The sequence below is a fragment of the Balaenoptera ricei genome, chromosome 6 (assembly GCF_028023285.1).
Source record: "Balaenoptera ricei isolate mBalRic1 chromosome 6, mBalRic1.hap2, whole genome shotgun sequence".
Taxonomy (NCBI): domain Eukaryota; kingdom Metazoa; phylum Chordata; class Mammalia; order Artiodactyla; family Balaenopteridae; genus Balaenoptera; species Balaenoptera ricei.
The window spans coordinates 67,721,006-67,735,152 of record NC_082644.1 but is presented as its reverse complement, the minus strand read 5'-3'; the positions used below and the strand labels follow the sequence as shown (position 1 = coordinate 67,735,152).

Sequence of the window (14,147 nt, the reverse complement as noted above, 5' to 3'; positions counted from 1 at the left end):
TCCCATAGCACTACCCTCCCCTCTCCTCTCCTTGCTCAAACTGGAAATTCCAATTTCCTCCCAAGTCTCCGCCAGGTGTCACAATCGTCCTCTCGCTGGCTCCTCTCCCCGCCCCTCCAGGATGGCAGTGCGGAAGCGGAAGAGGCTGCAGGGCCGGGAAGCTTCTCCTTAGGCCGCCCGGGTCCTGCGGTCCGGGCCGCCCGCCGCGATGCCGAGCCCCCGGAGGAACGCCGAGGGACGCCCGCTGGCCGCCTGCGCCCCGAGCAGCAGCGGCAGCCCGGCCCATGGCGGCGGCGGCGGCGGCAGGTTCGAGTTCCAGTCCCTGCTCAGCAGCCGCGCGCCGGGCGCCGACCCCACCTGCGCCCGGCTCCGCGCGTCCGAGAGCCCAGTGCACCGCCGCGGCTCGTTCCCCCTGGCCGGGGCGGGCTCCTCGCCGGCGCTCCCGCCCCCGCTGCCCGAGGAGGACCGCATGGACCTGAACCCGTCCTTCCTGGGCATCGCCCTGCGCTCCCTGCTGGCCATCGACCTGTGGCTGTCTAAGAAGCTGGGGGTGTGTGCGGGGGAGAGCTCATCCTGCGGCAGCGTGCGGCCCCTTATGAAATTGCTGGAGATCTCGGGACACGGCATCCCCTGGCTGCTGGGCACCCTCTACTGCCTGTCCAGGAGCGACAGCTGCGCCGGGCGAGAAGTGCTGATGAACCTGCTCTTCTCCCTGCTGTTGGACCTGCTGCTGGTGGCCCTGATCAAGGGGCTGGTCCGCAGGCGCCGCCCGGCCCACAACCAGATGGACATGTTTTTCACCCTTTCGGTGGACAAGTACTCCTTCCCTTCGGGCCATGCCACCAGGGCCGCCCTGGTGTCACGGTTCATCCTGAACCACCTAGTGCTGGCCATTCCACTGAGGGTGCTGGTGGTACTGTGGGCCTTCATCTTGGGTCTCTCCAGGGTCATGCTGGGGCGGCACAATGTCACCGACGTGGCTTTTGGCTTTTTTCTGGGCTACATGCAGTACAGCATCGTGGACTATTGCTGGCTTTCACCGCACAATGCTCCAGTCCTCTTTGTACTGTGGAACCAACAATGACACCATCTCATTCGTTATGGCACCAGATCTGAAGGCTTCTACACATGATGATGCTGACATAAACCAGCAGCCATCCTGCTTGCCCAAGGATTTCAGGCTTTCTTTTGGGATTTCAGGTGTCCTACAATCTTGATGGGTTTCTAGGCTAGAGCACAGTGCTGACCATTACTGATGACAGCCATATTATAGAAAGCAAAAAAAACCCCCTCTATTATATACCTATTCAACAACTTTTTATATCTCCAGGACAACTTCAAAGAAACCAAGTTGAGGTGATTATAATATTGCTGCTTTTTAAAAGTTGACATCAGAAAATTTTGTTCTGTGTAATCCTGTAAGGCAGCATATCACTTGTAAACTGAACTTTGAAAAAACAAATCACCTTCATTCTGTAAATATAAAGGCAGATGAGCCACATACTAATCCTAGTTCTTTTCCTGAGGTAGATTTTAAACAGTACTTTAAGAGTCTAAGACATAGGTTTTTCTAATTTATCCTCTGAAGATCTGTTACCACAGTTGGGAAGATTTATTCTTAATCCTAATTTTCTTGGTACGCTTTTTTAGTTTTGTCTCTTCCATCTTTGCAGAGCAGGTAGTGAGAAGAGAGATTATAGTACATATATTTCTCTCCTTTTCCTCTACCTCCTCAAAAGATCTTTAAAAAGATATTTATTTCCCACTAAAATTGTCTTTCTGCATTCAGAGAACAAGCCAAGAACTTTCCTGAAGAAGAAACACTTAAAGGTGGGCATATCGACAGTGCCCATAGAAAAGGAAAGATGGGACTATGGCCTCATGCTTAATTCTGTTGACAGCAAATAGCATGGCATGACAGAGGACAGAAAAGCGAAGCTGCTGAGGAGATCAAAGGAACTGAGAGTCTCGGGGTAGGCTCACTACATACTTTGTCAGTGGACCAACATGGAAGAAGATGGGCCCTGCTGCCTACCATCTCTACTGAATAAAGAATAATGCTTCTTTAATGAGGTAATAAAGTGGAAAAATAACTTGATTCTTTGCAATGCAAGAGCATAAGCTTTCAAATATATACCACAAGGATGACCCTGTATATTATAGTTTTTCATATGGAATTCCATTTCCCTGTATACAGCACACTTTAGGTAACAGTATTTAACTTGAAATTCATCAAGTGGAGCCTACTGCTATACCAGGCACAAAGTATAACTCCTAAATTTCCATTTATATTGACCCTCACAATTAAAGCAGTTTATCGATGGTGCCTCCCCAAATCACAAGACCAAAAACCTCCAAATGCAGGGTGGACTCTGCTCATTATTCTTTGACCAGGAAAGATGGAAGAGGGTGTGTGCTTTAAATGCTGCTCTGCCTGAAAACATGAACCTTTAAATTACCTGTGGAACTGGTGTCTTTAGATAATCTTAACAACCAATTATTTTGACATTTATAAATAGAAAGGATTATGGCATTTGATCTGTCATATAGAGATGTACATAGGAATCCGGAGAATGGCTGTGACAGCTAGGCTCTGATTGGGTGGAAGTGTGAACTTTCTGCGTGTGAGAGGAACACTGAAAAAGGAATAGCTTCTTTTCAAAATGAAGCAAAATTATTTGCATTTCCACAACATCCTGAACACAGACTACATCTTCACTTCCTGAATCAGCCAAACTGTGACACTCTAAGTGGTTTCCTTTATTGTTTAGCCTTAGAGGGATCCTTTATTTTAATTGCAGCAATATTCAGGCCAGATATTTGGAAGCAGTTTTTCCTCTTGCAGCATCTACAAGTCTGAATACTGGGAGATCAAAATTAGGCTCACCTCATTTCTGGTTATTTTTCTGGAATTCCCTATCTTGGTTGCTGGGGCCTGAGTTTGCTGGCTTTTAAAGCACAGATTAATTCACCTGATTTTTTTGAAGCATCCTAAGTACCGCAGAGTAAAAAAAACTGATTCCACTGTTAATTAATTGTACACTGAAGAATGCCTTTTAAAAATCAAAATAAAATTAACCAGTAATGTTGAATGAAGTGAGATGAAAACTTGTTTAATTTTTGCCTTAATGAGCAGGAAGACAGATGTATCACTCAACGTCTCAAGAATTCCTTCATCTTACTGCACAATTGTGAGAGGTCACAGTTGATACAGCACAATTGATACAATCTGGTCCTATCTGCTGTCAGCAAAATCGGTCAAATCCAGTAAATTTCCATCTTTGTTTCAGAGCTGCATGTAGGATGAAATCACAGCATTTGTCACTTGTATGGAGGCTAACCAGATTTTCCATGGCCGTAACCTGTTGGTGTTCTGCTTATAATCCTGGCCAGTAGAGAAGCTCCTTATAGCTTTCAGGCAAAGCTGTGTACAGACAGTCTGTCACCAACTACACATGGAAGGGTTGGAAAATGGAAGCTGAAATAAGGAATGACTGACCCCAAACAGGAACAATGGAGTCATTCTGCCACAGCACCTCACTTAAGCAGGATTCAGTGGATAATTATTAAACAGCTGTTGATTGATCCCTTTTGGAATTAGCAAGCCAGAGCCACCTGTAGGGGAAGTAGCTTAGAAGATACTTGATTGGTTTACAGAGGTGGCAAATTATCAGGGAAGTGATCTGGCTTTTTGAAATTAAAATCTTCCTTGGTTATTTAAAGAAGGGGCTTTTTAATCTTCACAAATCTGTATCCCGGAAAAGAAAATAAAATCCTTCTTGGACTTAATGCAAGGTTATTTTAAAAGAACAGAAAAATTCCGGATAAAGCCAAGAAACAGCTAGGCTTGGGGGCGGGACGGGGTGGGGGGCGGGAGGGGTGGGAAGAGGTTGAGTTGAACTAAAGGTTAGAAAGTAAGAAAAGACCAATGTAGAGAGTCTTAGGGACAGAGGTAGGATTAATGATGTGTGTGGGGTGAGGGGGTGGTGAAAACGACCCAGAACCATTTAAGAACCCTGGGGAAAGAGTCTGATTTGGGCCAAAGAGGAGAGGTTCGTCGATCTCTCTTACCGCCCGGATCTGCAGTTCCACCACCACCTCCAAAGGCATAGTTCCCTACGTGGGCGAAAGGACTGAATTTGAAAAGATCCTTTTGCGCTGAGCCTTGGACCGATTTTTCTTAGTTTAACTCAATCCTTGGAGCAAATGTTCCCAGTAGTTTCCCCAGCTCCCCACCCCCCTGTACCCTCATCAGTTCTCCCACCAGCCCAAGTCCCTCCCACTGGGACGGTCTCATACAGCGCGAGCTGGAGCCAAGGCTTCCAGAAGGCTGAAGCGTCGCGTTGCTATGGACACTCAAACACGCAACCTTCCACCCGGGAACACTTGCGAGGCCCCCGGCGCCGCCGGAGTGTGAGCCTCCTGTGCTCCACTTGGAACGACACTGGCTTCCAGACTGTGCGCTAGCGGGAGAGAATGTCCTAGTGTGTATGCCCTGGTGGCCGGATCACGAGATGCTAAGAGCCCTAGCTTCCTTTCCACCGCGCTTTCCATCCACTCTCTTTAGGGCCCCAGTCACTATGTTAAAATGTTTACAGTGTCAATTCTAAAAGTCGAATGTGATCATAGCTCCGTTACGATTTAAGCCCTGCCCATTTTTAGTATCTATACGACCCCCAAGCCCTGGAAATTCTGTAACAATTACAATTAAAATAGTAGTATGTCCCTAAAGGTACTCTCATGCTTATAAAAATCATGCTTATGAAATGTTACGTCCTCATGTTTGGTTCGGAAAACATGCCCACTGTCAATAAGAAATGAAACGTGTTCTAATTAAAAATACAAGGACAATTCCTAAAGAGGTTTAAAAGTTACGTATCCTGTTTTAGCCCCAATAGAAATATTTTTCAGTCTCTTTACCGGGGTTTAGTTAACTTAAGGGAAGCACTGAATTACATTATCTCCCAATGGGTAGTTACCATAGTTGCCAAAGCCAGGGTTACACTCTAAAAACCGTCAGAGGTAGCAGGCAGGGCAAGAGTTCTTAACCAGTAGAAGAAATTGCATTTTTTCCCATTCACTGTATTTAATAGACAAAAATGAAGGAATAGAGGAGGGAGTGGCTGCTTCTAGCCAATCAGAAAAATCTGGGAGGGCCAATGCTGTCTCTAAACAAATTTTATTGGAATCAGTCATTTATTACTAATATTTTGCATTGGAGATTTATGCAGTTGCAGAAATGTGAGTGCAAAAAGATGTCCTGAGACAAGAATTAGGTATTAATTTTGGTAATTGGAGTGCCTTTCCCTGAAAGGGAAAAACTCAGTGTGATGAAGGAAGATGTATTACGTCCTTATCCAATCCTCGATGATCTGTCTGTCAGCATAGCAAGAGGCACATCAGTGGGTGCTTGGCTCCCTACAGCATCCAGAGCACTGATTTGTCAGATCACACAACTTGCTGGCACCCTTACTAATGCATTTATATACAGGGACAGGACCTGCCTTGACCTTACAAGTACGTCATCAACACCAATGCTAAGACATCAAGGATAGTGACAACCAAAACACAAATAAATAAGTGGACAGACATAATGGAAGGAAGGAATCAATCTTTATTGAGAACCTACAAAATGGTAGGGATATTGCATATGCTAATTAACTTCATCCCCACAGTAACTCTTTCAGGGAGATATTATTATTCTTATTTACAGGTGAAGAATCTGAAGCCAGACAGTCTTTTGTCCAATGCCACACATCTAAAGGGAAGGAGCCACACTTGAATCCAGGTGTGCCCTACCATGTCTCTGCCATTGCAACATAGACAACCTATTGATTCCGAGACACAGTGTCCCATTCTATGCTCTTCCCAGCCTTAACTGGACTCTCCTTGCTTAACTGAACTCTCCTTGATATAACTGGAATCTCCTTGCTTGGCTCCTAGGGCACAGCCCTTTTCTGGTTTCCCTTCAACTCTCTGGCCATTCTTCCTCTAACTCTATTCATCCTCCTCTCCCTGGCTAAGCAGTGTTTCTAGTTCTTTCTTTTCCTCCCTCTATATCCTTTACCTAGGGTGTCATCCAATGTAGGTATGGATTAGCAAATGTATACAGATTTACATATCCCACCCAAGCCTCTCTTATACTTTCCCAGACAAGGTAGAATCTCAATATTATTTATTTACACACACACACACACACAAACACATACATATATATCCTCTTTTTGGCAACTGTGACAATAGCAGTCACATTTACATTTGCTCTTGTGATTGTTGATTACTATTTGTCTCTATAAACTGTAAGCTCTGCATGGCTAAGAGTTTGTATCCTAAATACCTAGCAGAGTAGATGCTCAATAATTATCCTGAATAGATGTTAATTTCAGAGATGGTCAAGCCAGGCTATAGGGTTTAACGTATGTACATGGGTAAGGGGAGGTCCCACCACTACAGTGCAAACTAAATACGCAAAATGAGAAAGGACCAGGCAGAGCTACTTCTGCTAGTCTGGCATAGGGGTATTAACTGAGTTGATAGGAAATATTTACACTCTGTTAATTTCCCCCACCCCAATCACCTGAGGCACTCAGCTGCCAGGGAGATGCGGAAGTTGCTACATATACAATGCCTCTGGCCCATCTTGCAAAGATTGAGGCTGCCACCTCCACTGGAGGCCAAGCAAAGCCATTGGACTGTCACCTCTTACAGAGACTGGCTTTATTACCTGTGTAGGTACCTGTGTAGGTGGCAGAAAACAAATCTCATTAAACAACTCTTATTCCCAGAGTATTTCTGCAGTGCCGGCTGATCAGCAGTGACAACAGCATTGCAGAAATGACACATCAGTAATGCATCCTGCTCACATCCTGGCCACTGCCAAGAAAATGGTACATGTCCCAGATGGGGATTTTCCAAAGAGTTAATTATAATGAGCAAAGAACAAAATATTACAGATAATTATATCTGAGATTTTCCTTTTATCTAAAAAAATATAGGACACTAAATTGTAAACATTTCTTTTCAAATAACATTGGAAGGAGTATTCATACGAGGGGAGGACAATATATTAAAAAAAAAGGAATCACTAATGGCAGGGATGTGGGAAAATACATTCATACATTGTTGGTAGGAGTGTAAATACATAAAGTGTATGAATTTTCTATGGCTACTATAACAAATTACCACAAACTTAATGGCTTAAAACAAGACAAATGTATAATTTTTGATTTTGTGAATCAGAAATCCAACAGAGATCTTTAAAAGCAAAATGTGAGGGCTGCATTCCTTGTCTTTTCCATCTCCTTGCTTTTCCAGCTTCTAGGGGGCTGCCTTCATTCCTTGACTCATAGCTCCCTTCCTTCATCTTCAAAGCCAGCAACATTGAACCAACTCCTTTTCATGCTACCATTTCTCTGGTTCTTTTAAGGACCTTTGTAACCATATAGAGTCCACCAGATAATCCAAGATAATTTCCCTATTTTAAGGTCAGCTGATTAGAAACCTTAATTCCATCTTCAAGTTAATTTCTCTTTGCCATGAAAGGTAACATGTTCCCAGGTTCCAGGTCTTAGGGCATGGATATCTTTGGGAGCCATTATTCTGTCTACCACATATAACCTCTCTGGAGAGCAATTTGTTAATCTCTATCAAAATTTTTCATTTGACTCAGGAATTCCACTGCTAGGAATAGGTATATATGGGTATACTTTCACAAGTACACAAAAACATATGCTGCAGCAATATTTGTAGTTTAAAAAAATACTGGAAACCATCCAAATGTTCATTAAGTATGATCAGATTAAATCAATTATGGTTAAGCCTCAAGATGGAATAGTATGCAGCATGGGAAAAGAATAAAGCAGAGCTCTAAGTCCCAGCAGTAAAAACTCTCTAAAATATAGAGCTAAGAAAAAAAAAGCATGGGACAAAAATGTGTAAACTGTGCTGCCATTTGCAAGAGACAGAGAATATGATATGGACATACATGCTTAGAATATTTCTGAAAGAAAAAACTAGAAACTGCTAATGGTGGATGCCTCTGGGGAAAGGACCTAGAGTAGAGACACAGAGAGAAAACTTACTTTTCATTGAATAGCCTTAGATACTTTTAAAATATTTTTGCAAAATATTTGCATTATTTGGTCTAAAAAGGAAAACAAATTAAAACAAGTAGAAAATATAAAATAATAGAAAGGATAAATCTGGGAGGATAGGGAGGACCAGGAACTGGCTTCTTCAGCATTGGGGCTCCAGCCTGTATACTGCATACTGTGAGAATATCCACGCAAGTGTGTCTGCTACTTTTGCTTCCAGTGCAGGGTGTTTTATCCTGTGACCCCTGGATGTGTCAGGGATCCTAAAGGCCCTGAAATGATAGGAAACCTTTCATGCATGTGCATATGTGCATTCTTCTGGGAAGAGAGCCTGTAGTTTTCATTGGAGTCTGGAAGGGGTAGAGTTAGTCAAATCAGGTTTTGGAACCACTGTCCTGCAATCAGTTCCCTGCTATAGCAAAAAGAAGGGCCACCCACGTTATCTGACAATGAGGCAGATAAGGAAAGAGGGGCTCTTCTCTCCATCACATTCATGCCCACTTATTAGAGCCAGTTGTCTCTCCAACGGCAGCTGGATTCAATAATAAGTGAGAAAGATCTTCAAAGTCCTGTTCTAGGCCATTATTTTATGTCTGGACTCAGACTCATTTGTTAGGCCCTACAATCTTTTGTGCCAGTGAATTATTCATTAGCAAATGTGAATAACACCAGCAAACTGAGTTTCCAAAGCTAGTTGTTCATTAGGATTTGGGAGAAATGCCTGGGGGCGGGGGAATCTCAAGTACCTGAAACACTCCGGATTATTTCAGCCCTAAAGCAATGGCAGATTACTGATTTGTTTTTTTAAGTGTAGACCCAGCCTCAAGACTCAGGAACTAATTGTGCTTTATGTTTGGCCTTCTTCAAAGTCTTTCTCTGAAATGTTCTTTAACAGTATAGTTTCCTTAGAGTCTGATATATGGAGGAGAAAAGTTTACCTTTCTGACTTTTACTATAAATGTATAAAAGAGCTCAATGAGCTATTTTGGGCTCTTTCCTTGGTTCTCAAAAACTGCATAAAGATGAAGTTTATATTTTTTTAAAATCTTAATGTTAAAATCATACCCTTTGGGGGAACTTCATATTAGAGGGATCAGGGTGTCACCATATGAACCCACTGATCACTCTTAACAACACTAAAGGTGACATCACATGTCTTCTTCCTATGTGATTCATAGGAAGCACCTATGAAGCACTTTTGCCAAGAAAGTTGAAGTTGAATCTGAGCCACTAGAGCTGCACGATCTAGTAAGGTAGCCACATATGGCTATTTAAATTTAAATTAACTAAAACTAAACAAAATTTAAAATTCAGTTCCTCACTCACACTAGTCACCTGTAAAGTGCTCAATAGCCACAATGGCTAGTGGCTACTGTATTGGATAGTGCAAGTAGAATATTTCCATCATCACAGAAACATCTATTGAACAGTGTTGTTCTAGAGCTAACCTCACTTCATAGAGGATGGAGAAACATGTTAATGACACCACAAGACAGCAAACAGACATATCTAGAATGTGAAACATTCTATAGGACAACTAACTCAGCCTGCAACAAGTCAAACCCTGCAAATTAAAAAAAAAAAAAAAAAGGAAGGGGGGGAGGAGAAATGTTCTAGATTAAAAGATACAAGCCCTGACAACCAAATATAATATGTGGACTTTGTTCGAACCCTGATTCAGACAAACCAACTTAAACAGAATATTTAACACTCTCGGGGAAATTTGATTATGGTTTGGGTATTAGATAATACCAAGCAATTAATTAATTAATCAAAATTAATTAATTTTGATAGGTATGATAATGTCCCTGTGTTTATGGAAGACAAATATCAACATTGTTTAGAGATGCATATTGAAGTATGTAGCAGAAATGATCTAATGCTTAAGATTTTGTTTCCAAATACTCCAGCAAATTAATAAAAGAAATAGATAAAGGAAATGTAGCAAAATCTTGATAATTGTTGATCTGGGTGATGGACATATGGAGTTTACTATAATAATATACTTTTGTGTATTTAAAAATATTTATAATAAAAATTTTAAAATCTTTAACACATACTTAAATAAGAAAAGTAATCATATCCTTACGTAAACCTCATTTTGTCTTAAGATAGCCCATCAAGAGGATTCTTGGTGGCATCACTATGAATTCCTTTGACAGAAGTCTTACATACATTCGGGACTTCCCTGGTGGTGCAGTGGTTAAGAATCCACCTGCCAATGCAGGGGACATGGGCTCGATCCCTGGTCCTGGAAGATCCCACAGGCCACGGGGCAACTAAGCCCGTGCGCCACAACTACTGAGCCTGCGCTCTAGAGCCCGCAAGCCACAACTACTGAAGCCAGTGTGCCATGCTCCACAACAAGAGAAGCCACCGCAATGAGAAGCCCGTGCACTGCAACGAAGAGTAGACCCTGCTCGCTGCAACTAGAGAAAGCCCGCGCACAGCAACAAAGACCCAACGCAGCCAAAAAAAAAAAGTCTTACGTACGTTTAAAGAAAAAATATGGTGGATCTATTCAACTCAAATTCAGATAACATAAGAATATTATTGTGGTGTGTAATACTTTACAAGTAATTCAAAAAAGCAGCAGTGTATTAGAAGAACTATGGTCTCTGCATGAATATCCAAAACAGGAGCTGGCAATTTGCGTATTTCTTTAAGCATACATACTTCTTGAGAATTTTCCCCAAGTATCAGGAATGCTTCCAGGGAAGGAATTAACTTGCAATTGAACAGCTTTTAACAATCTTGAAGTCATTTGGGATCTGGACCCACACATGAAATCTATTTCACAAACTTTATTAGAGTTCATGAGTCAAACTCATGTTACTCTTTGGCTTCTGCTTTGACTGACTGGCATTTGTAGGCTCAATACTTACTTAATGATACCACACAAAACCTTCCACAAGGACTGCCCTTGGGCATTCTGGGCTATGTACATAGTGCATATCCTTCCATTTTAAAGTAATTTATCTTCAGGAAAAATTGATTTGCTCCTTTGCATTTCAGCTGGCTAGTTCTATGTCCATGGGAGTAGTAGGATAACTACGACCCAAAGCAATTTCCAAGGAATTATATTATCCGATATAAGAAAGCAGAAAAGAGTATGATTTAGTTCCAAGACTTGTAAAAAGTGTCCACTGTACTTGGGCACAGGATTCAGGCCCCAAAGTCAGCCATGGCTAAGATAAGGCTACTTCTGATGTTATTATAGCCACCCTTTCTTCTCCTACCAAAATATAACTCTTCCCATTCCCGTTTTACCCTCTTCTGTCTGTGTGTAATCCTACACCTTTCCTTTTCTCCTTGTTTCCATTCATTTGTTCCCTATTCATTGATTCAACACATATTATTGAGTACCTACTATGTGCTAGGTACCATTCTGGACCATGGAGGCACAAGAGTGAACAAGAAACAATCTATGCCCTTGTGGACCTTACATTCTAGTGGAGTAAGAAATAAAATAAATATGTGAACATAGATCATAACAGTATGATAAATGCTAGGGAGGAAATATCCAGGGGGGTGAGATAGAAAGTTACAGGTTAGAGGGAAGAAGAACCTAATTTAGACCCAGTGGACATGTCAGCCTCTTTAAGGGTGTGACAGTTGATCTAAGATCTAAAAAGAAAAGCATGACCACTAACAAGACTTTTAAAGAACAAAGGGAAAAGATACCCAGGCAAAAGGAGCAACAAATGTAAAGGGCCATGAGTCAGGAAAAAAATTGATATGTTTGAGGAACTGAAAGGAGGCCAATGAGCATACTAAGAGAAAACTGGGCAGGGGGTAGAGGAAGTTAAGAAATGACACTCAGGAGTTAGGCTGGCACTAGATGGCACAGGAACTTAAACAGTTATAGAAGACAATGTGATTGCCTCCCTAAGAGCCATAAGCTCTTCTTCCTTGCCAATGGAATCCCGGTTTTGTGCGGGTGGCAATGCATTTAGGTCCAGGGAATGAATCAATTTATTTAAGCCAGTTCTGGCCAATAATATATAAGGGGAAGTCACTGGAAGTTTCTGAGAAATGTTCTTCAAGTAGTAAAAAGCCACAAGTGAATAAAGCTGTTTTTGTCTCCTCTCCCTTCCTGCTTTAGCTGCTGTCATGTTTTCTCCTATGGCTTTCACTCTTAAACTCAAAAGGTTCAGGCACAGTGCTCCTCAACTTTTAGTTGTAATTAGTTACTAAGGTATAACATACAGTCACTGGAAAATACTGGAACAGCATAATACAGTAAAACTAAGAGTAGAAAGTAAAGATGCTCAGTGACTTCCTTGGCAGTCCGGTGGGTATGACTCCCCACTTCCAATGCAAGGGGCGTGTGTTCGATCCCTGGTCTGGGAACTAAGATCCCACATGCTGCGGGGTACGGCGAAAAAATTTAAAAAAAAAAGAAAGGAAAGATGCTCAGAAACTTTCCTCCCCAGCCTTACCCGCCAGGAGTAATCATTAATAATTCTTGTTTACTTTCCAGGAATTTTCTATCACATGTATACACACACACACACACACACACAGAGAATTGTTTTTACACAAACTGGATTACTGTCTCTCGATAGATACGTATAGCTATATAAATATACATATAAGAAAGTAAGTTGCCTTTTTTTACTCACATTTTGGAGATATTTCTATATCAGCACAGTTATATATACTTTCTGCTTTTTGTTCCTTGCCACAAAAAAAAAGAAAAAAGAAAAAAGCTGCAATAAACACCTTTGTGGATAAATCACTAGTTATTGGTGCAAAAATAACTGTTGCATAATTTCCTGGTAGTTAAATTGCCGAATCAAAGCACTTAAACCTCTGATACTGTCAGGTTACCCCTCCCGAAAGGTTACACAAATGACATTCTAACAGCATTTCCTCACACCTTGCCTACACTCGGTATCGACAAACTTCAAAAGACTGAAAAAAATGGCGTCTCGTTATTCTTATTTGTGTCTCTAATTATGAGTAGGGCAGCAATGCCTGATTGTTAAACGTGCATGTTTTGAAGTCATACGCCCTGGGCTGATCCTACCTCTTCCCCTTAAAATGTGTGACCTTAGGCATGCTGGGGTCTATCTCTTCTTCTCAAAAAAGGGGATAATGAGAGCACAAATCTTTACGATTAAACGAGATACGTAGAAATACAAGGAAGCCCTTCCTACACATCCACTATTCGTGGTACTGTATTTTATTTATTTATTTTTTTACAATTTTTGAATTTTATTTATTTTACACAGCAGGTTCTTATTAGTCATCCATTTTATACACATCAGTGTATACATGTCAATCCCAATCGCCCAATTCATCACACCACCACCACCACTTTCCCCCCTTGGTGTCCATACGTTTGTTCTCTACATCTGTGTCTCAATTTCTGCCCTGCAAACCGGTTCATCTGTACCATTGTTCTAGGTTCCACATATATGTGTTAATATACGATATTTGTTTTTCTCTTTCTGACTTACTTCACTCTGTATGACAGTCTCTAGATCCATCCACGTCTCAACAAATGACCCAATTTCGTTCCTTTTTATGGCTGAGTAATATTCCATTGTATATATGGTACTGTATTTTTTAAAGTCCTGCTCCTTCCAGTACTTTATCTTTGGCATACTCCTCTTCCCAGCCAAGTTTCGCAGAATCCTCGTTGCTTGTAACTCAGAACGAGAGGAAAGTTGGCTCTGTTTTTAAAATTTCTCTCCACTTCAACTGCCTCCACCCTCACCCCTGCTTCAGAAACTGGTTTACATATCAGTAACGAGTACAGGAATGAGTTGCAGTTTTTAAACAATACTCAAAGTGGAGGACAACACTTGGTCCGAACTCCTCCCGGCCCCTAGGACCCACCGTTTACTGCGTAGGAAACTCCAGACAACAAGCATTTAATACTACATGACCCTCAGCGCCGTTGAGGGTAAACTGGCAACACTGAAAGGCTTCAGTAAAAGAAGTTTTAAACAAGAAACCATTCCAGACCCACCCCCTCCTCCCAGGCCCCGGGACGCACCTCCCGCGGCCACGCCTTCCAATCCGGAAGTGACGTACCAAGTGGAG

At 41.9% G+C, this 14,147-nt stretch overlaps 2 protein-coding genes across 5 annotated transcripts in view; one reads left to right on the top strand and one right to left on the bottom strand.

The window, feature by feature from the left end:
• The window catches only part of SPATA6L (spermatogenesis associated 6 like), a 60,100-nt gene extending 45,975 nt beyond the window's left edge, over positions 1-14,125 (bottom strand). For 3 of the 4 annotated variants that reach the window (XR_009503864.1, XR_009503866.1, XM_059926449.1), the window contains exons 1-3: positions 14,101-14,125; positions 12,719-12,773; positions 4,072-4,116 (exon numbers count right to left, since the gene is read on the bottom strand). Coding sequence is in view for 1 of the 4 variants with exons in the window: in XM_059926449.1 (XP_059782432.1) it covers positions 4,072-4,110 (39 nt within the window). In the remaining 3 variants the exon portion in view is untranslated. The remainder of the gene's footprint in view (positions 1-4,071; positions 4,117-12,718; positions 12,774-14,100) is intronic. The other variant, XR_009503865.1, reaches the window with a different exon arrangement.
• PLPP6 (phospholipid phosphatase 6) lies at positions 80-3,092 on the top strand. Its single transcript, XM_059926448.1, has one exon. It carries the CDS (start codon positions 209-211, stop codon positions 1,082-1,084), a length of 876 nt encoding a protein of 291 aa, XP_059782431.1. The 5' UTR covers positions 80-208; the 3' UTR covers positions 1,085-3,092.
• Positions 14,126-14,147: the final 22 nt, after the last annotated feature.